This window comes from Epinephelus lanceolatus, chromosome 22 (assembly GCF_041903045.1).
Source record: "Epinephelus lanceolatus isolate andai-2023 chromosome 22, ASM4190304v1, whole genome shotgun sequence".
Lineage (NCBI taxonomy): Eukaryota > Metazoa > Chordata > Actinopteri > Perciformes > Serranidae > Epinephelus > Epinephelus lanceolatus.
This window is the reverse complement of record NC_135755.1, coordinates 18,714,927-18,737,021: the sequence shown is the minus strand read 5'-3', so window position 1 is coordinate 18,737,021 and position 22,095 is coordinate 18,714,927. Positions and strand designations below refer to the sequence as shown.

Sequence of the window (22,095 nt, the reverse complement as noted above, 5' to 3'; positions counted from 1 at the left end):
TGTGCAATAATTGTTGACTTGGTGTTTCATTAGCGAGGTGTCTGCAAGTCACATTCATATTAATGTACATCTGAAGATCCAAACTAAATACTGAAACCAAGTCTGACATTTTGGGAAACATGCTTACTGTAAGTATGAGTTTAGAAGATTGATACCACTTTCATGTCCAGCCAAACTAGCCATTTCCACAAAGTTTTAAGTCTCTGAGCTAAGCTAAGCTAGCCAGCTGTTGGCTGTAGCCAAGAAACAGTCCGGCGTAAAATTCCTCACAAATTTTTATTTTTTTCATAATTTGGTTTTTGTACAGATTAAACCGACAAGATACATCATGTTACTTGGTGAGCTTTATTGGTGAAAGCAGGTTGATTGCATTCTACAGAGCCAGGTTAGCATTTCCCCCCTGTTTTTAGTCTCTGAGCTAAGCTAAGCTAACCTAACCTGCATGGCTACAGCCCTATATTTAACGAATGGAGAGGAGAGGTTACAGCTGGTACACATGCCGCATTTTCTGCAAATCCATTGTTGTCAGTGAGGATCAAGCAGCAACCTACGGGGCTGAAAACTGAAATCAATGCATAAGTGCCAAAATCCAAATTTTACAGCAGATGCCAAACTGTTCAACATGTTTAGAGCCTGGTGCAAAAAATGGTTTTGGTCTCTAGAGGTAATTTACATTTTTTTTAAGACCCAGTTTTACGCACAATTAAGAGCAGGGCCACTTTGACTGACAGGGCTGTCTGCGAAGCGTCTAAGATTTAGATTCACCCCTCACTCCTACACAGCTCCACCCTCTCCTCGAAATATTGTCAATTTGGTGGTCAAATGCTGAATATGTGGCTCTGAAACAACAGTCCACAAACCAAAGGCTGACATCACAGTTGCTACGTCCATTAATTTATGCAGTCTATGATGTAAACACACGGAAAGCGCACTTGAAATCTGGAGCGGACTCTTCTCAACTGTGGTTTTGGTGCTCTAGTGCAGGGGTCTTCAATGTTTTTCACGCCAAGGACCCCTTAGCTCAAAGACAGACAGAGCAGAGACCCCAACTACATATACTGTATAAAACTGAGCTACATATGAGATAATTTTTGAGTCTTCTCTCGTTTGCGTTTGTCTGTTGCTCCTAAGTCAGCAGCAATTGTAGCATAGCGTGTGACGAGGACCAACCAAACCCAGCCGATAGATATCTGTCCTGTCTTCCCCAATCATAAGTCTATAATAAATGTGGGTAAGAAGTTGATCGTTTTAGTGTAGCGAGACTCAGAGCTTTACATCTAATATACACTTAAAAAAGCAATGTTTGGAAGATCAGCTCTAAACCCAAGATTTTTGAAAAGCTGGCTATGATATGATGCTAGTTATGGTCGCTTAGCAACATCAGACGCAACCTGCCTCCCCCCCTTGAATGTTGGCACATGGTAGCACCCAGCCCAGCCCTTATTGATCTTCTTATCAAACTCTCATAAAGAAAGCACATAAGCATATTTCCCAAAATGACAAACTGCTCCTTTAATACAACGAATAATAAGCCACAATTTATTAAATACATTTATGAATTAGTTTAAGACTTAATTTAACTCTTGAAGGCCAAGAATTCAGCCTCCAAACAACAGTTTTCAAAACATTTCCAGGACTTGCAGATGCCTTGGTGGATCCTCATTAAAGATAATTCTGCTCTATTACAACTTGGCTCTTATTTTCATAGCTTTGGCCATCATGTCTGAGATCTTGGAAAGTCACATGGGCAAAAAACATGAGCATTCAGAGACAATCAGACAGATTGTAAACAAGCTCCGCAGTTTACTCAGATTATTGAAACCAGTTTATTTGGGAGGAACACTGGAAGTGAGCACAACCAAAATGTTGGAAATGTTGTGGACTGCTCTTGTTTTTGACCTGCCAAATGTCTTATTTATATGTTGCCATTTTTACCAGTTAATGTGGTTAGTTAACTGTTACCATCACTGATAAGACCCAAGTTGTAATAAGTGGAATCATCCATTAAGGCTTTCTGCAGGACTTCAGGACACCTTGATGGATGTTCGTCAAGGCAAACTCAACCTCCCACAGTGTTCAGTGTGTGTATCCGTCTCCTTACCACGTGTTGTACAGGCATGGGCTGTGGGGCCATGGGCGCGGGGCCCCACTGTGTGGTCGACATGGTCTTATTCTGCCAGTTCTGGCCTCCCGTCAGCTTCTTCTCTCCAGGCTGGTTCCACTGCATCTCTGGCCTGGAGAACGACGAGCAGAGCAACAAAGGAAGCTTTTAATTTTTTTTTTTTTTTTCCCCCCACTCGCTCAACCTCAGGCCAGTCTATCAAACAACACCAAAATCATGTCTTGGAAGAAAGAACACGCAGTAGATTTGCTCTATTTACTTGTAGATTCCTTTTAATTTCTTTTATTTTTTATTGTCCCCCGTGAGGCAAATCATGAATTTTAAAGACTAACAATGCTGCAAGTACAGCAGAAACATGAATGGGAGTCTGTGTGCAGCAGTCTCTTGACTTTAACACTCCACAGAAGCACAAACCTAAGCAGTTAAAAGCAATTGAATACTTTATAATAAATTAGATTTTGACTTTAAGCAGTAAAAGTTGTATTTTGGCAGGCTGTGGTTAGGAATGCTGGCAACAGACGAGGGTAACTCTAACAGGGAGGTGTATTTATTTTGTCAGTGGATAAATCCTCCGGCCTAGACTATAAGCACAACATTGTAAAGTATCATCACAACTCAAGACACTTACTTCTTGGCTGGGGTCCCACCAAACTGCAGATCTGAGGAAAGATAGGAGCACAGAGAAACTGAGTGATCACAGTTGAAAGAGAGTAAATGAAAGATTTGAATGTAGGTATCTCTACTTAAGATACTCTTGATTTTACGTCACCTGTGTTCTCTCACATGATCTCTTTACTAGTTTGTACTGAGATGTGTTCAGTGAAAACTCTCCGTGAGGTCTTGCAAAATTTAATTGACTTAATTCTTAAAAAGGGAAGAAAAAAATGTCTTTTATTTAACAGTGCAAGTCGTTTTATCTATACTCAATGTGTGTATGAATACCTTCAAGGCCGAGAGTTTCAAGTGTTAAATCACATAAATGTTTAACCATTAAAAACTCTGCAACTTTTTTAGCTTCTTTCCCTTCCCTTTGTCGACACACTCAGCTCCGCGTAAACATGCATCTCGACACTCACTGCCCACGAGGTTGGCCAGAGAGGAGTCGAGGTCGTTGGCTAGCAGCTTTCCTCCATGATGGATGGCCATTTGAGGAGGAGGAAGAGGTGCAGTGTGTGTGGGCATCGTAGGCTTCAACAGGTCTCCTAGAGCATCAAAACCTGAAGGAGAAATGAACTCATGAATGCTAATAAGCTGGGAAACAGAAGAAACAATACATTTTTGATAAGACAGCCTGGTAACAACATCATACAGACAGAGATGAACACATAGAGGTTAGTATGACATACAGTACAGACACATGGACAGAGAGAAGCAATGAAGCACTAACATAAATTATTCACTATACGCCCTTCATCAAACAGCAATTACCCAATCACAGCTTAGCAAACATTTCAAGAGTTTTGAGGTCTTTTTCATAGCTTTTACAAAACCAAAAGCACAACAGTAAAGGCCCGGACACACCAAACCAAAGGACGACTGTTGACTAAGCCTTACGTTGCCAGTGTCTCGGCCAAAAAGTTGCACTTGAACACACCGCAAACACTACCACTAACATCCAACTAGCATGTGCGTTCTGTCCCTGGGTGAGAGGAAATAACTCTCTATACCAGTAGGTGGCAGAAGTCTGTATTCGTCATTCAGAAAAGGAAACTAGAAGACCATTAGGACGGATTCAAGATGCTAGTTAGCCAGCGAGCACATTTTAATGTTCATTAGCAATATAGCACAAACAATAATGAACTGTTTCAGCTAAAGAGCTTGATGGCTATAAAATGATCTCACCTCATATAACAAGTTGACTTTACTTCGTTTGTTTACTTTCCTCACTTCCGTTTCTCTTCTTTTGCACTGGGCTAAACTGCCAACCACAGTGATATCACTCACCAATTGAGTCCACCGGCTGGGATGCAAGATCAATATGCTAAATTGGCCTACAAAAAGCAGACAAGGGCCAACAGTAAGAGACACACCGCAAAAACTAGGGCGACAGTCCTGCCAGACATTGACCATCAGTTGGTTTTTCAGGGTCCTAAAAGTGTAAGAAATGTAATTAACTGTTGTCTGCTAGCTACACAAGAAACCGATACTTCCAAGATGCATTTCATTAGTTGACTACATTATTTTTTGAGGTTAAAGGACACATTAAAAAAGCCGCTTTCACTTAACCACATCCTCTAATGTATGAAAATATGATCCTGGATGCTGGATGGACTGTATCAGAGTGTAAGTTAATGTTAGCGGCTCTGATTCTGTTAGGGCTGTCACATTCTGGTTGGTACGTCGATTGATTGGTCAATATGCTCTATTCGACCAAATCTGCATTGGTTGAGGAGTCACTTGTGTTACTTTGATAAGGCCACTGGTCCACCAAAGAGTTCCTTTTCCCAGCTGAAAACAGCAGTTGTTGGTCAGCACTTGTCCTATGTGACAGCTGGTATTTGTGTCTTTTGTCCCGTCCCTTCTCCACTGTGACTAGAAGGCTGGTGACATTGATAAGTGCAACTTTTTACCCAAAGTTAAACATTTTTTAGATCTCTTGTTTTTGATCAGAAAAACAGATTAATAATAACAAAAGTTATTCAGTATGGGATTTATCACTGAATTTATCTTAAGTCTCCAAAAACACACAGTTCAAGGCTGGAATACAAAGCTTCTGCTGACAGGGGCACAACCACAGTGGAGCAGAATGGCTAACGTTAGCTTCTGGGCTAAAAATAGTGAGTGCTCTGTGACAGGAAAAAAGCGCTTTGGTGAACACACAACACTACCAAGTAGAGTGCACTCAGCACACTGTGGCCAATGAAATTAATCTAAAGATAACGTGGAGGATTTTTTTTCCCCATCGACCAACGTCTGGTTAACACTTAACACTGCAGCCAAGGCTACTTGCGATAGCACTATGTTTGTTTAACACATTGATTAGTCCTAATCCATAAAAGCTTTTTCTTTTGTAACCAAACTAAAGGCTTTTCAACCAACTCATTGGGCTAACATTAGCTTAAGTAGCTAGCTAGCGACTGAAAGGCCAGTTGCCCACCGCATATTAGTAACCTGCTTTTGTGTACCTCCATCTGAAATTGAGGACCAATTACACAAAGAATTTTGAGTGGAATGGAAATAGATAGCTTGACAAGCAAAGGCTTAGTTCACTATTCAAATTCTAGCTGCACAAATCTGAAAAACAGTGTGAAAAACTCATGTATGAGATGAAGAGAGTTGAAGAGCAGAAGCAACTAATTTCAAAAGGCATTTTATCCTGATTCTATTAAGAGCCTACTCAACTTTCAGCCCAGTTTTCCCAAACTTTTCACTCACGATTCAACCACTCTGGACGGGTTTGATCTGAGAAATATTGCTGAGCTGTGCCTCCTTAATGTGAACTATCAAATCTCAGTGCGAGCCTCGCTGTTAATTGAATTCCTCCTGGTCTATTTTTAGCATTTACCTACACGGGCAGAGATTCCTGTTTAAAAGCAGCTACCCAGACTCTACTCTTTTATTACTGCCACGCAGCAGCCTCATTCTATCAGCCTATAAACCCTGACTCAGTAGCTCGGAGCACTTGTTCTAGATGATTGATTTATCTGTTCCTAGCTGTCATGTACACGCGCCGACTTCTAAGGGTGATCAGTTCTGAACATGTATGCGTTTGTGTATTAGAGGCAGTGTGTAAACTGGCCGGTAGGTGCAAATGACAGAGTAATTTCCTGTGTTAGTGTGCGGGTGTGCGTGTAAGTGCCTGTTAACAACTCCCCGTGTCAGCACTCATCCTGCTAATGGCTTCGTATTACTCTGCTGGTAGGAACCTGGAGGTGTGTGTGTGTGTGTGTATGTGTTTACATGTGTGTGTATTTGGTAGGAGAAGTGGTGAGTAGTGGTAGAAAGAAAGGGAATTTGGAAGTGAAAATGAAAGCCTGACCTCGATAAGATGCATATTTTTCTACTATTGTTTCCTCACTTTACCCAGTAACGATTAGGGGTTAAAAAAATCAATACACTGAGACGAGCTGCAGGTACAAAAAGAGGTCAAGAACAAGGCGGCAATACAAAGCCGGAGAGAAACAAAACAAGAACAAGAAAGACGTGAACGCAAGACAACTGTAAACGTACAGCTTCCCTGCAAAACACAGAGGAGGAGGAGAGAGGAAAAGAGAAACAGAGGCAACTCATGGTGGGAAAAAAAGAGGGAGGAATAATATTTAGTTAGGAAGCGGTATGCAGGTCTGACAGTGGTGCTGACACAAGAGATTCAGAAAACACTTTTCCTGCTAGCTTAGCAGATGGGAGAAAAGGAGGGAGAGGAGGAGAGGCACGCGGAGACAGAAAGAAACGAGAGGGAGGAGAAAGTTAAGGAGAAAAGAGGGGGAAATGAAGAAAGCGGACAAGAGAGCAACCAATATCTTTTTAATTCTCTTGACTCTAATTTCTCTCCCATTGTCAGCATTTCCATTATTGTTGTCAGTGTGATAAAACACTTTGGCAATGTGGGTGATTTTTTGTTTCTTAAACCACCGTGTCAGTAAAGCCCACTGAATTAAATTGAACCAAGAGAGCAATAGAAGAGAGCAGAGATAAAAAGGGGGGAGGGAGGAAGAGAAGGCACAGTGAAACACTCAGTAGATCACTCACACACACACACACACACACACACACACACACACACACACACACAGCACAGATAGAAGAAGAGGAAAACAGGGAAGGAGGGAATCGGGAGGTAGAGGAGGAAGGTGATGAAGCAAGCACTGAGAGCGCTGTATTGAACTGGGAGGATAATGCTATCAGTGTTAGCTTAGGTGTTTCAGCAGAGGATTTGACAGTCAATGGAGTTTAAGATCAAAGGGAAGGAAGGAAGTAAATCCATGTCGAGGGTTCAATTCCAAAACACTGGCAGGGAGAAATCTGTTACTTACTACTATTAAGTTGGATTATCTAAAGCTCTTTTCACACACGGAATAAGTAGCACTGCCGGCTTCATCTGCTGGTTAATGGAAAGGCTTTTTGTCATTCCTTACGGTTTATACGACGGGATCTATACGTAGTAGCTACACACTGCAAACCTGCAATTCTCTAAACGTTACACTGAGGAGCTGTTTGTGAGAATGCAAATGTCTAAATTAGTTGGATCGGGCATTAAACAGCAATGAAAATGTCTAACTGGAGAAATGACGAGATTCGGTAACTTCTGGTGGAAAGGGCCAAGGCCAAAATCATTGGACAAATTCAAGGAATGGCAAGAGACACTGTTGTTTCTGACAAAATTACAAACTGTCTATGTGACCGTGGTGCAATCTGTGCCATGTCTAGCCTCCTGCACACTCTACCTAAGCACCACCCCTCACTAGTGATGGCCAAATGAAGCCTCATGAACCACTTTCTTTATTTTCTGACCCCACCAGATGGCCCTCTTGGTTTAAAGATAAAGGCTGAAGGCCTCGCAATGCAGTGTGCTTTCAAACCTTTGTTGAACAGACAGTGCCATCTATTAACTTCAGAAAATAAAGACAGTGGTTGATGAGGTTTCATTTGGCCATCACTACCCCTCACCTAACCCAAGCAGAGTATTTCCAGTAGGTGAGAACGCCTCGGATACAGACAATCTCCTGTTGAGCGCCACGTGTCAAAGAGAAACTCCGGATTGTCAAGAGTTCATGAGAAAACAGCTTCAGTGATGGATTTTAAAACTTTTGCTGCTGTTGAAGCTGCAATTATTGACCACTGTTAAGGCTTTTGCATTGACACGTTTGGCCGCGTCAAGTCAAACCACACAGCAATGATTTGCATAACCAGTTAAAATGGGCTGAATTGTGCCAAGTAGCACCTGAGATAGACCTTCTCAAGAGGCGGGCCGACAGTGTACTCGACCACATTCAAGCATGCTGCGGTGACATCCGATGTGCTTCATCATCTTTACTCAGCGGCAGGCGGTGCAGTGGTTAGCGTTTGCATGTTCATCCCGTGTCAGCATGGGTTTTCTCCGGGTACTCCGGCTTCCTCCCACGGTCCAAAGACATGCAGGTCCCCAGTCTTTTTGCGTTTTCAACAAGTGTTTTCTAACATGCATAATGTGTCTGGATGTAAATCTCAGATTTTACTTAACCCCGACTTTAAAGACACACCTTCAAACAAGCAGCCTTATTGTATGAAGACACAAGTCCCTGCTGCACTGGGCTGATGCGCCCAGTCCAGCCCCGTCAAGCCAAGCTAGCGCATGTGTGTGGAAAAGCCTGACGTGAGTGACAAGGGATGCTCAGCCCCTCTGAAAAACATCAGTTTAATTATTTAACATTAGGCAACAGCAGCTTAGCCTATTTTCCGTTGCACAGTAAATATGCAGTTTGTAGGATTCACTACCTGAAAATCTTTGATACAATGAGTCCTAGATTTCAGGCAGAGGTAGACAAAAGCAGGCTTCTCCTTCCTAGCCGACGAGTATTGATTTTATCTGATGAAATAACACCTGTAGCTGGCAGATTCATGAGTTTGTTGAAAATGCCATATCTGGCTGACTTTTTAATGTTCCCAGCTGACTCAATTAAAACGACAACCCTTATAAAAGGGCTCTTAAATATGAACTTGATGGCTACATACATGACATCATGCTAAGAGACTGAAGCTAAAAGCTAACAGATTCCAGTCAAAATGTCAGCAGCCCCACGAGCTAATGTTTCAAATGGAAGACACTGACATAATGAAACAGCATTGTTTGGATATTGCAGTGTGGAGCTGGTTAGTCCTTGTGTTATAATAAGGTGAAATGTAAGGTCGCGCTGTTATTAAATTCTAACACAACCTTTTAACCTTTCTTTTGCGTACAAGAGGTGATAATTGAGTGATGCAGTTATTAAAACACTGCTCTTAATAACAGCATGATGTGCATTTAAACTCTCTGTGTATGCATTTAAACTCGTGCTGCTGCAGCCTTTACGTTATTGTGTTTAATTTATACTTACTTAGATAGTCTGACCCCGTAGGATTGCCGTTGCACCTTCACGTTAAATGACTCGGGTGCTTATGAAGAGAGTTACGCAACAATGTGCATGTCTGAGAGGGGCCTTAAATAGTAGCACTAAAGCACAACTGGTTTGCTGGTAAACTCAGCAACCCCTTAGTTTTACATTTATTGTGCAAACAGAGATTAGGGTTGAACATGGGTGAGTTAACATGGATGTGAATAACCTTTTTTATGAGGCTTATGCCCCTTATGATCATGTCTGGGACATGGTGTTGACATGAGCACAGAGGATCAGGTTATTATTATCAATACTAGTATCCCAGTTACCGGCACCTGCAATCTATTTGTGCAAGCACCTGAAAGGTTCACAAAAAAGGGGGCGACAGCAGAGATAGAAAATATTTAACATTACAATTACTACAACTTTACAACTTAACTGCTGATTTCTTCTCTGCTCCAATCACCAATAGCTGTCTGCTCTGAAAGCATGCACCGTCTTTCTATCTCACCACACTTTCACTACATACTGAGCTACTCAGGAAAGCAGCTTGAAACTATGAAATGTGCCTTTATGAAATAACTGTGTTGCCTAGATATAAGAGAAGCAGCATCATTGCACAGGGCCTGTTGCTGAGCTTCTCTTTCACTTTGCCTCTCAACTCAAGTGTGACATTTGGTTACGTTTGGCCTCTTTGCAGATTTGCAGCCTCTTTAAGTATGGAAAGACAAAACTGCATTTCTTTAGTGCCACAGAAGTGAGACGCTTTCTCTGCCGCTGTTGTGTTTTGGTTACGCCACTTGGCTGGAGCACCTGTGCAGGTAGTCAGAGGCTCTCAATAACCAGGATGGATAAGGTGTATACATTCAACAGTGTCTTGGTTTCTTTAAAGCCCAGTTCAGAACAAAGGTTCGTGAAGAGATGAGTTAAAACAGTCAACTACTTGCAACGCACACATTCTAAAAACCTGCCGGTTCACACCAATGCAACTAGATGAGATGGTGTATCATCGCTATGCAACAACTCTCTGTACTTCCGTTCTATTTGAAGCTTTTCAGGCTTATTTAGTGGCTGAATATAATTTGTAGCTTCTTAAAATATGAATGAGGATAGTGATAGTGAGATACTGGCTACAGTTGCATTTGTAGTAGTGATGAAAGGGCAAATAACAGACAGGCAATGAGCATCAGATGGACTGTATTCATAATAAATACACTACAATAATGTAAAAAACCAGCGCCAATTAATCAGTCAATGAGAATGTGTGAATGTGTGTGTGAGGGGGTACAAGCACATACAGCGAGCAGCAGGTAGCGACTCACTGTCCGACACCAGCACACAGTGAGGACGTAAACAGAGGGCTCGGTGGGGACAGAGCACCTGCTGCAGCACACACTGTCTGCGTTCATTTTGACTTGATGAGTGGACTTGACTACAAGCTGATTGGCTGAAGAAACAGGTGATGTGCTTTATGTTCTAAAACCAGCCGCCGGCAATTTGACCAGCTGAGTTGCAGGTGACATCATCAGCCGGCAACTTTTCTCTGCAACATTCTGAAACGGTTTCATCTCATCACGAATCTCTGGTCTGAATTGGACTCAAGAACACACCAGTGGGCATATTCAGGTTCCTGAAAATGGAATATGGTGTTTAAATGCTCCAACACTTACACAGGATACTCCAGAAACCCGATCATATACAAGTTATTCATGTCCATGTACACGCATAAGCAGAGACTGAGACAATAAATAGCTGAATGTAACAGAATGAAACGGTATAGATATGAGCAGAGACACAGGCACTATTAAATTAAGTTGCAAATCTCAAAATCTGATTTGAAAACCAACTTAATAACTTGATTAAAAATGGGGAAGACTGAATCCCTCTGTGAGGAGAACTACAGTTGATACAGCATTAACAGAAAGATTAATTTGCTCAAATTAAATAAACAACAGCAATCATCCAAAGAAAACAGAAGCATAACTGTGTTAGAATATGAAGAAAAAATAATTGCAGGAACCGTCAAAACAGACAACACAAAACAGATATGAAGGATGGGAAATTCAGAATACATTATAAAGACATCACACATTGTGCACTGCCTGTAAAAAAATAAATAAATAAAATTTCGATATAAAAGGAACAACTACGCCTCCAGCTCTCCGTACACAAATACAGTAAGATACCAGTTAAAAGTGGACAAAAAAAATTGGATAAAGAATACAGACTTTGCAGAGGAGACAGAGGAAGAAGGAGAGAGGACTTTGAATTGTAAGGACAAGGAGGAGAAGGAGGAGGAGGAGGAGGAGAGCAGATGGAAAGGAGTTGCCTGGGTGACTCTTGCCTAGTGAAGTGTGATGGGGAGACGGTGAGGCAAAGACAGAGAGGGAGATGAAATAAATGGAGGGAGGGAGGAAGGAGGAGGAGGGTGGGAACGGTGTGAACAACAACAAAACAAAACAGACGAGTAGCAGCAGACAGATGGGACGGAGCACAATGACAGACGACGTGCGAACAGACGTGGACACACACAGTTACAAACACTAACATATAAAGACACGTGGATAAAATACAATGCATGGACACACACACACACACACACACACACACACACACACAGTAGAGTAGCTTCACACACACACGCGCACACACACACACACAGGGATTTTGTGAGATGCTGCCAGTTGCCCAGATGGTGTATTGGTAGTTGTAGTGACAGCTTCAACACAGGCTCTATTAATAGAAGGGAGTTAGTCTGTCCAAAGCCAGGACCAGGCTGCACGCCGGAGTCACAAACCTCCAACTGTTACTTCTGAGCAGAGCACAAGAGTCCGATGGGGTTAAACAAGATTAGAGCAAGCCAGGCAAAAAACGTCAGCAGCTCCTGGAAAGAATCTGCACTATTTAAACATTTGAAAAAAAAAAAAACACAAAAGAAAAACAAGCTTTATTAGGCAAATGTTTGAAGAGGCAACGCTACAGCTGTACAAACGCAACTAATGCTCCTAATAATGATGACAGCGATGCGTCACATGGAAAAGACAACTAATGAAATCGCTTCAGAGTCCATTTGGAGGATTTTAAGATTTTCCAGATGTATAATTAGCGATCTCGCTCTGAATGATAATACTGTTTCGATTAAGTCATACAAACTTGAACGGCGTGTGCAGCAACTGCTGGTGTGAAACAGCTGGCTGATTAATCCTGGCAAATTTCCAGTAATGCTAATTGATGGGCGGCGGCGGCACTGTGAAATAATATGCTCTGCTAGATAAAGACAGGCAAAACGTTTGAACCTAAAAAACTGACTGGAGTGAGACTTTAGTTTGGATGAAAAAAGGCAACATGTTGAGAAAGTAGAAAGACAGAAAGTTGCTAGAGCAATTACTGGTCCAAATGACTATTAGAACGATTTAAGATATTATATCAATGACTGTTTACACCAACGAAAACAAATAACTCTCAGATAAAGGCCCAACATCAACACACCACTTGCCCCAACTAGTTAGCCCTTGCTCCTCCATTTTGTGCGTTCACGTCTAGGTTTGGGGTGTCCCGATTCTTGTCGGGGTAGAGGGGTAAGGTGCAGTGTTCAGGCTACATGACCCTCCAAACAAAGGTTTTTAAACTTTTCTTAGGAGAAAACATGGCAAGATGGTCGCACAAGCAACAAAAAAAACCTACAAATATATTTCCATCATTAACAAAGATTTAACAAATTACAATAACCATTGCTTTATTTTGTTTAATGCTGGTTTAATATATTCTGGTCCTTTTATTTACAAAAAGCATAAAAAAAAAATTTATATATATATATCACGAAAAGTATCCGGATGCCTTGATAGCTAACTAGCTAGCTTGCTAACGTTACATTGTTACTGCTGATTTGTCCATGACAGTCCTGCATTTTGACAAATTACCATGTCGCATTACCTCCCTTTATTAGCATATGACGCTCGAAATTTAACTTAAGTCTGGTAGCACTTGTAACCGCAACTCTAATATCAGTGCAGACTGGCAGGGTAGGAGCTAGTGTTGCACAGTATACCGGTACTAAAATAGTACCGCGGTACTAGAGTATTCCAAACGGTACTATACTGCATTTGGAAAATACCGGTACTTTGAAACTGATTTAATTTATTAATTTAGTTAATTTATTTTACTCAATTATGCACACAAACACCTTTCTTGTTCCTATTGGAGCACAGATTGCGCAAGTGCTGTGTATGACAACACCTGTATCAACAGTACAGGCCAAAAGTTTGGACACACCTTCTCATTCAATGCGTTTTCTTTATTTTCATGACTATTTACATTATAAATTTTCACTGAAGGCATCAAAACTATGAATGAACACATGTGGAGTTATGTACTTAACAAAAAAAGGTGAAATAACTGAAAACATGTTTTATATTCTAGTTTCTTCAAAATAGCCACCCTTTGCTCTGATTACTGCTTTGCACACTCTTGGCATTCTCTCCATGAGCTTCAAGAGGTAGTCACCTGAAATGGTTTCCACTTCACAGGTGTGCCTTATCAGGGTTAATTAGTGGAATTTCTTGCTTTATCAATGGGGTTGGGACCATCAGTTGTGTTGTGCAGAAGTCAGGTTAATACACAGCCGACAGCCCTATTGGACAACTGTTAAAATTCATATTATGGCAAGAACCAATCAGCTAACTAAAGAAAAACCAGTGGCCATCATTACTTTAAGAAATGAAGGTCAGTCAGTCCGGAAAATTGCAACAACTTTAAATGTGTCCCCAAGTGGAGTCGCAAAAACCATCAAGCGCTACAACGAAACTGGCACACATGAGGACCGACCCAGGAAAGGAAGACCAAGAGTCACCTCTGCTTCTGAGGATAAGTTCATCCGAGTCACCAGCCTCAGAAATCGCAAGTTAACAGCAGCTCAGATCAGAGACCAGATGAATGCCACACAGAGTTCTAGCAGCAGACCCATCTCTAGAACAACTGTTAAGAGGAGACTGCGCAAATCAGGCCTTCATGGTCAAATAGCTGCTAGGAAACCACTGCTAAGGAGAGGCAACAAGCAGAAGAGATTTGTTTGGGCCAAGAAACACAAGGAATGGACATTAGACCAGTGGAAATCTGTGCTTTGGTCTGATGAGTCCAAATTTGAGATCTTTGGTTCCAACCGCCGTGTCTTTGTGAGACGCAGAAAAGGTGAACGGATGGATTCCACATGCCTGGTTCCCACTGTGAAGCATGGAGGAGGAGGTGTGATGGTGTGGGGGTGTTTTGCTGGTGACACTGTTGGGGATTTATTCAAAATTGAAGGCACACTGAACCAGCATGGCTACCACAGCATCCTGCAGCGACATGCCATCCCATCCGGTTTGCGTTTAGTTGGACGATCATTTATTTTTCAACAGGACAATGACCCCAAACACACCTCCAGGCTGTGTAAGGGCTATTTGACCAAGAAAGAGAGTGATGGAGTGCTGCGGCAGATGACCTGGCCTCCACAGTCACCGGACCTGAACCCAATCGAGATGGTTGGGGTGAGCTGGACCGCAGAGTGAAGGCAAAGGGGCCAACAAGTGCTAAACACCTCTGGGAACTCCTTCAAGACTGTTGGAAAACCATTTCAGGTGACTACCTCTTGAAGCTCATCGAGAGAATGCCAAGAGTGTGCAAAGCAGTAATCAGAGCAAAGGGTGGCTATTTTGAAGAAACTAGAATATAAAACATGTTTTCAGTTATTTCACCTTTTTTTGTTAAGTACATAACTCCACGTGTTCATTCATAGTTTTGATGCCTTCAGTGAGAATCTACAATGTAAATAGTCATGAAAATAAAGAAAACGCATTGAATGAGAAGGTGTGTCCAAACTTTTGGCCTGTACTGTATGTGAAAAAAGACAAGAGAAAGTCTGCCTCGCAAAGGGAGACAACACGAGACAACACAAACTTGGTGGAACATTTGAGTTACCAAACCGTGATGTCCGTACCGAGGTACTTACTGAACCATGATTTTTTTGGTACCGTTACACCCCTACTATTTATTGTTCTAAAGGTTTGTATCCAAAAGAGTATCGAAATTCATATTGGTATTGGTACCAAAACAAAGATTTTGGTATCGTGACAACACTAGTAGGAGCATGAGTTTCTAACGTTAGCTTATATAGCACCACTAGTGGCCTGGTAATGCAGCAGTTTTCTTTCGTGTTAAATGACTTGCTTGAATGATAGCATGAAACTTAAGCTGTAACTAGTGATGGCCAAATGAGGCCTCATCAACCACTGTCTTTATTTTCTGACCCCACCAGATGGCGCTGTCTGTTAAACAAAGGTTTAAAAGCACACTTCATTGCAAGTTCTTCAGCCTTTATCTTTAAGCCAAGAGCGCCATCTGGTGGGGTCAGAAAATAAAGGAAGTGGTTCATGAGGCTTCATTTGGCCATCACTATACCTAAAGGGCATCGACTACCAATGAGGTATCAGGGTCTTGAGAGTTCAACCACTACCCCTTGTAACTCTGTTCCGAGGAGCAAAGGGGAACTTGAAAACGAAGGGGTGGGGTAAAAAATAAGAGTCGGATTGAGCCAAAGTGATGCCATTTATTAACAAAGCTTTCCACTGAAATTTGAGGAGGATTTTGGCAATATTCAAAATTTCTGTCATTGCCAAAAAATCTGATTAAAAGACCAAAACCAAATATGTAATAGTACATCTCGCAAAAATTTTTTAAGATATTTTTTGGAGTTTCTTGCCTTTATTTTGATGGGGCAGATAACGCGTGAAAGTAGGAGAGAGAGGGAGCAAAGGGCCATGGACATGGTGCGCCCACTCCACCAGGTGAGTCAGTGGACGCCCCCTCTCAAAATTTGCAGACAATTTCAACATGTTTGTGGCACTCTCACTGTAGCCATGCATCTCTAAAAAGGCTACATGATTTTCTAAAACAGCTACATGCTGTAGTTATTACCACATGTTACTCAGATGGGAAAATAGTGCATCTGTTGGGCACTATTTTCAGTCGTGGATTAATACACATTTGGTGTGCTATTAAGTATTTACAGCAGCACAGACAGTGCGTGTGGGACTGAACCTAAAAATAAAACCTTAAGTGCCCATGACCATCATGATGAAGTAACAGGTCTCCCAGGGCAACAGTGTGGCTGTGCTTTTAATAGTTTAGTTTAACAGACATAGAGAAATTAGCTACATCAAGGTTTAGCTACAAAGACAATATTTTGGTTTTGGTCTTTTCATAGGATTTATTGACAATAAGAAAAAAACAATCTAATATTTTTTTACTTGTCCTTTAGATTAATTGATGAAGAATCTAACTTCTGTAACTCCATCTGAACTCTTGCAGTTGAAACCTGCTCTTCTTTCCTAACTTTTTCCTCTCTTGATGATGAAAATAGTACTTAGACGTCCTCTGAGGGTAGTCGCTCTTATCTGCTGGGCCTTGTTTTGGAGCTGTCGATAACTCGCCCTGCCTTAAAATGATATGCTTTGCAGGAATGTCTTGGGACCCGAAAGGGTTGAGAAGTACAGAGATTGATTGTGTCAGTCGCTGAGAGGTTACAAGAAAGTAAGCCAATAAGAGGGCTTGAAGCCAAAGTCCCAGACCTGCAACACTTAAGAGCCATCAGTCTAAAGCTGTTACCTTACCAGGCGGGAAACCACAACAAGAGAAGCTAAAGTGTTTGGAGGCAGGGTTCCTTCACATCGTCTATTCCAGTCAAGACTTCTAGATGTTAGTTTTGTCAATAGATTTTGATGATTTTGATTGGTGATTAAATCATTTATCCCTTTCTGTTTCAGGATCATTTTACAAATGCTGACAAGATCTATTTAACTCGTTTACTATAGGTTCATCTTCTGTAAAATAAATGATTAACTGCTCATATTTGTGGAATTTGCAGACGTGTGAAGGAACCCTGAAAGAAAACACGAGTAACTGAGGAGAATCTGGACTGGGATCAGTTAACTTTTGGTTCAATCAAATAATAAATAAATGAAGATGGACACATTTCTAGCACAGTTTTTTATATGAGACAATTTTCCTTATCATGTTGTTTTCTCTGGGCTTTCTTACTAGTTTCAAGTTTGTGGAGCCCTGACAAAAAAATGTGATGTCACACATGTTCATGCACCAATGAGGATTTAGTGATATCTACCATAGGCTGTCACTCTGATCAATTTGCACCCTCACAGCCCTGAAGAAGCAAATTAGTTGAGTTTATCCGGGTGTAAAGCCTTGTCCACACGCACACAGGTATGTTTGTAAAAGGGGTTTTTCCCTTCTTCATTCTAAAAAAATCCCGTCCACACAAGCATGTTATCGCAACCTCTGTACGTCAATATAGCGGAAGAGTAAACATGTCCGCCACTGCACGAAATGTTGCCTCATTTGTGACGCCTCACAAAGGAGATAATTTCAATTCAATTTAATTTATAAAGCCCATTATCACAAATCACAATTTGCCTCAGAGGACTTTACAGCATACGACATCCCTCTGTCTTTTGAACCCTCACAGCCGATAAGGAAAAACTCCCCCAAAAAACCCTTTATGGGCAAAAAATGGTAGGAACCTCAGATCATGGCGCACACTCTGATTTCACTGGCCAAAAGATCTGTCTACACATCAACGCTGAAAACAGAGTTTCTAAAAATCTTCACCATGGACAGTGTGGTTTGTTTTTAGTGACTTAAAACATAGGGTGCGTGGGGACAAAAAGCCACATTAAAAAAGCTATGTTTACAAAAATACCTGTGTCTGTGTGCACTATGAGAAATTCTCAATAAATAATACCTACAGATGTTTTTGTTTTCTGATCTTTGACCTGAATTGTTGCGATTTGGAACCAAGTTTTCAGGAGCTTTGCATTAAAATAAAAAAATGCAACTGAATATAAAGTTAACTGATCCCTCATCTCTGGGTTGTAGAGTCATGGTTACTGTCATTACGGTATTAAGAGACTGCATGTAAGAGGTCAAACAACACACCCACCCATTAGCAGGAACAACAAGTCGCAGGGAGCTAGTCAGAGGGTTAGTTAAGTGCTATGTTTGTGCTGCCAGCAAAGTGCAAAGGTTTTAGTTCTCAGTCTGTCTGGACAGTCAGACAAAGCTGGCTTTACCGGCTGCAGGTTGTGGACCGTTGTTACTGGGCGTGGAATTATTCCCAAACACAGCATCGAAATCTACAGCCATGGCTGCGGTGGTCTGCTGCAGAGGCTGGCTCTCCAATCCTGGGGGATGCAGTTAAATGTGACCGATTAAAACCCTGTGTGAATGTTTAAGCTGCACGAGTTAAGTGTTGAACTATCTGACACAGCTTTGAAATAACTGTAGATATACACATCAAACTGTGATTCAGCCTGGATGGAAATCAGGGCTTTGCTCTGGTGAGGATTCCACCACCTCCCGCTAAACTAATCCCATTAGATTAGAAACATGGACATTACAGTCTCCAGAGTACTGCCATTGTTGTTGCTTAGTAACTTGGGATTGTGTGTAGGCTGTCGGGAATGTCAGGCTTTCAGAGGAGAGTTAAGCCTGTGCACGAGAAAATCCACTGATGCACCTTTTGTCTTTTTGTCTTCATCCACATCCCTGTTGAGGATTAGGGTTTGAAGCCTCAGAGAGCGGTTGTCTTTGTGGAGTCCACGCAACAACAATACGCCACGAAATTCACAAGACACCGCTGTGCCTATTGTGGTCTACTGTGACTGTAACAACTAACCTTTCAGGAAACATAACAGTGACTCATAGAGATGATCGAGAATTGACAGCAATTTAACATGGCAGATAGAAAATGGTAAACTGATAGAGTTTGTGTGATGAAGTCACTGTTTTTTAATGTGATTTACTGAACTAGCGCCTCACATATTATGCACTAAAATATCTCTGAAGCTGGATATTGGATAAGTTGCTATGGCACAAATTAAAATAAGTTTACATCTGGTGAAACACATGCCATGATTTAATGAAATGAGAAAAATGATACCACTCTCGAATCTGTTTTTAAAAGAATACTTCAACCCCCAAATGGCTGCTTGTACATCAATTACTAACCCAGTGTTTCACTGAATTCATGAAGAAAACTTGTAGATGATGACGAATCCATAAACGGATTCAACAGCAAAACTATACCAAAACATCTGGTTAATCAACTCTCACACAACTCATCCCATTTATCCAGTCGTATGCTCAGTACTTCCAAAACAGACAGCCCTTTGCCACGGAGAACTGAACTAAAAATGTTTCATTTTTAGTTCAGTGTTTAAATGAATTCATGAAGAAAACTTGAAGAATCCAAAAACAGGTTCAACAACAACAAAACTACACCAAAACAACTAGTTTACAAACTCTCGCTCCCAAACAATTTGTGCAGTATAATCAAAGCCCCATTTATCCAGTCCTATGCTCAGTACTTCCCAAACAGACAGCTACAGACTGGCCCGTCGAACAGTGTTTCCCTCCTATTAAAATGATGTTTCCTTTGGCCCCAACACCAAAAATTACATTGGTGATGTGACTACAAAACATTTAAGACCCACTGAATTTGAATTTAAGACAATTTTACTGTTTAAGGCCTTGCATTAGTAAATTTAAGACATTTCAAGACTTTTTAAGGAGCCGTGGCCACCCTGACGCCATCAAAAAGGGCTGTTTGGAAAATACAGAGCATACGACTGGATAAATGTGACTTGGATTGTACTGCAGGAGTTGTGAGAGAGCTTGTAAACAGATGTTCGCCTTTGACTTTAACTCAGCAAGCATTTTCTGTTTTTGGATTCTTCGTTCACTGTGGAGCCTGCGCGACAAACAAAGTTTTCTTCACTAATTCAGCATAACACTGGGTGCGAAACTGATATACATGAGATTATTTGCGGTTGAAGTATTCCTTTAAATATGAAGCTACGGCTGGTTAGTTTAGCTTAGCTTCAATAAAGACTGTAAACAGGGCAAACGGTCAGCCTGGTTCTGTCTAAAAATCCACCAACCAGCTCCTCTAAAGCTCACAAATTAACATGTTATATCTTGCTTGTGTAATTCGTTTTGTTTCACTGGCCAAAACTGTTTCTTGGCCATCATAGTGACTTCCTGAAGTCTCTGCTGGCTGCTTGGAAACTGCTTCGAGCCAAGAAATAGTCCGGGAACCAGAACCCCTGTGAAATGGCAAACTGTTGTTTTCCATTTTGGCATTTGTACAGATTAAACAAGCACAGACACGTCTTAATAATAAGTGAGCTGTAGAGGTGCTGCTTGGTGAATTCTATTTGAACTAGCCATTTCCTTGTCTTCGAGTCTTTGTGCTATGCTAAGCTAACCGTCTACTGACTACAGCTCCATTTAAGAGTCATATCAATCTTCTCATCTAACTGTCTGCCAGAAAGCAAATTAAGCGTATTTCCCCAAATATCAAACTTTTACCTTTGGATGATCACAAATATGTTCTTCATTCAACAGCCTGACTGAACTCTTCATCACTGTTTTCAACGTTTATAGCCTTGGGCATTTAATGAAGTAAGTATCCTTTGTGTTGTTTTTGAGAAAAGCACGGGGGATAGTTATCTCGGCTTCCGTGTCAGAACCACTGATAGTGAGGGGCTGAGAAGTAACTCTGACTCTGAAGTCTGGCCAAACTAATGGCTTCAGTTTAATCCTCTGTCATAAAGCCTGTAATACTGCGCGCTAACAGTGCTTCCAGATGCATCTCTGTACTGTTTTTTGATGCGAGCTGGCTGATTCTGAGCAGAAATGTCAACTTTTTTCCCCCAGAAATACAAGGGGGGAATATACTGTACTGTACAGCAAAAGCTAATATGTGAAAGTCAATGTTGTTGTTCAGCATTTCTGCCACAGCCACATTTTCAACACTGACAAACAAGGAAACGAGGAGCCGGGGCCTGCTCGCGCTGGTTACAGGATTCATTATTACAAAAATACTGGGAGTATTTACAATGTAAACACCTGCGCCCGAGACTTGTTTAACTGTGTCTCTACACAAGACACCGGCTGGGTCATGCAACATTAGTCTCTGAAGGAAAGGAGGGAGTGATGACGATGGGTTGATGGATGGTTTACATAAAAAGACAAACGAATGGCTCGACAGATGGATGGGCAGACATGTGAATGACTGGCCAGAGGGAGAATATCCCCAGAATGCCAAACACACTTTGAAAAATGACATACTGACTTTCTGCTCATTGATCTGTGTACGTGTATGTAGGTAGATGTCTGTCCTATTTGCATGTCTGCACCTTCATATATGTGTAAATGCAGGCGTGTCTGTTTCATAGGTCTCTCTCTATGTGTGTGTATGTGTGTAGGTAGCATACCTCCCCAGGCACTGTTGGCGGTGGAGATTGAAGGAGTGCTCTGCACAGCGGGGATGAAGGCCGGCTGAAGATCAAACAGGTCACTGTTCAGATTGGGCACACTGAGGAGCAAAGGAGTGGAGAGACAGAGAGAAGAAAAACAGGAAGGAAAGAGGGATAATAATAGAGGAAGAAGAAGAAAGAGGTAAGTGGTAGGATAGAGAAAGGAGAGAGAAATTGAGACAGGAAAGAATAAGAGGGAGAGGAGAATAAAGGACAGAGATGTGACGAATGATGGAAAGGAATGACAGAGAAACCAGCGAGAGATGTAGAGAAACAGAAGAGAGAGGTATGGAAAGACCGATGAGCATTAATATTTAATCAATCTAGCATAAATAGCCAAAGTCACCAGTTAAAATGTTCGTTTGTCACAGATAAAGATTAATCCTCGCTCTCTGAAGGGCTGTAAAAACTTCCGCGGGGCAATAAAACAGTTAGGAGCAGTAAATTCAGAGCGTCTAACAGCGTGTGCATGTTGAGAATAAATTCTATACCGATTATCAAGAACAAATAGTCTTACTGTGACTCTATTACAGCCGGGATCAGTCGGGGGTTTGATACAGGGATTTTGTTTTGTTGGGGAGGAAATCTAAAA

General features: G+C 41.5%; 1 protein-coding gene across 9 annotated transcripts in view; it reads right to left on the bottom strand.

Moving 5' to 3' along the window:
* LOC117246455 (phosphatidylinositol-binding clathrin assembly protein) overlaps positions 1 to 22,095 on the bottom strand; it is a 162,355-nt gene that overhangs the window by 13,646 nt on the left and 126,614 nt on the right. For 5 of the 9 annotated variants that reach the window (XM_078164062.1, XM_078164064.1, XM_078164063.1 and 2 more), the window contains 4 exons: positions 21,462 to 21,562; positions 3,199 to 3,339; positions 2,751 to 2,781; positions 2,102 to 2,234 (listed from right to left, as the gene is read on the bottom strand). In XM_078164062.1, coding sequence (XP_078020188.1) covers positions 2,102 to 2,234; positions 2,751 to 2,781; positions 3,199 to 3,339; positions 21,462 to 21,562 — 406 coding nt within the window. Of the gene's footprint in view, positions 1 to 2,101; positions 2,235 to 2,750; positions 2,782 to 3,198; positions 3,340 to 18,254; positions 18,366 to 21,461; positions 21,563 to 22,095 lie in introns of all 9 variants that reach the window. The other 4 variants (XM_033610370.2, XM_033610374.2, XM_033610372.2 and 1 more) reach the window with 1 other exon arrangement.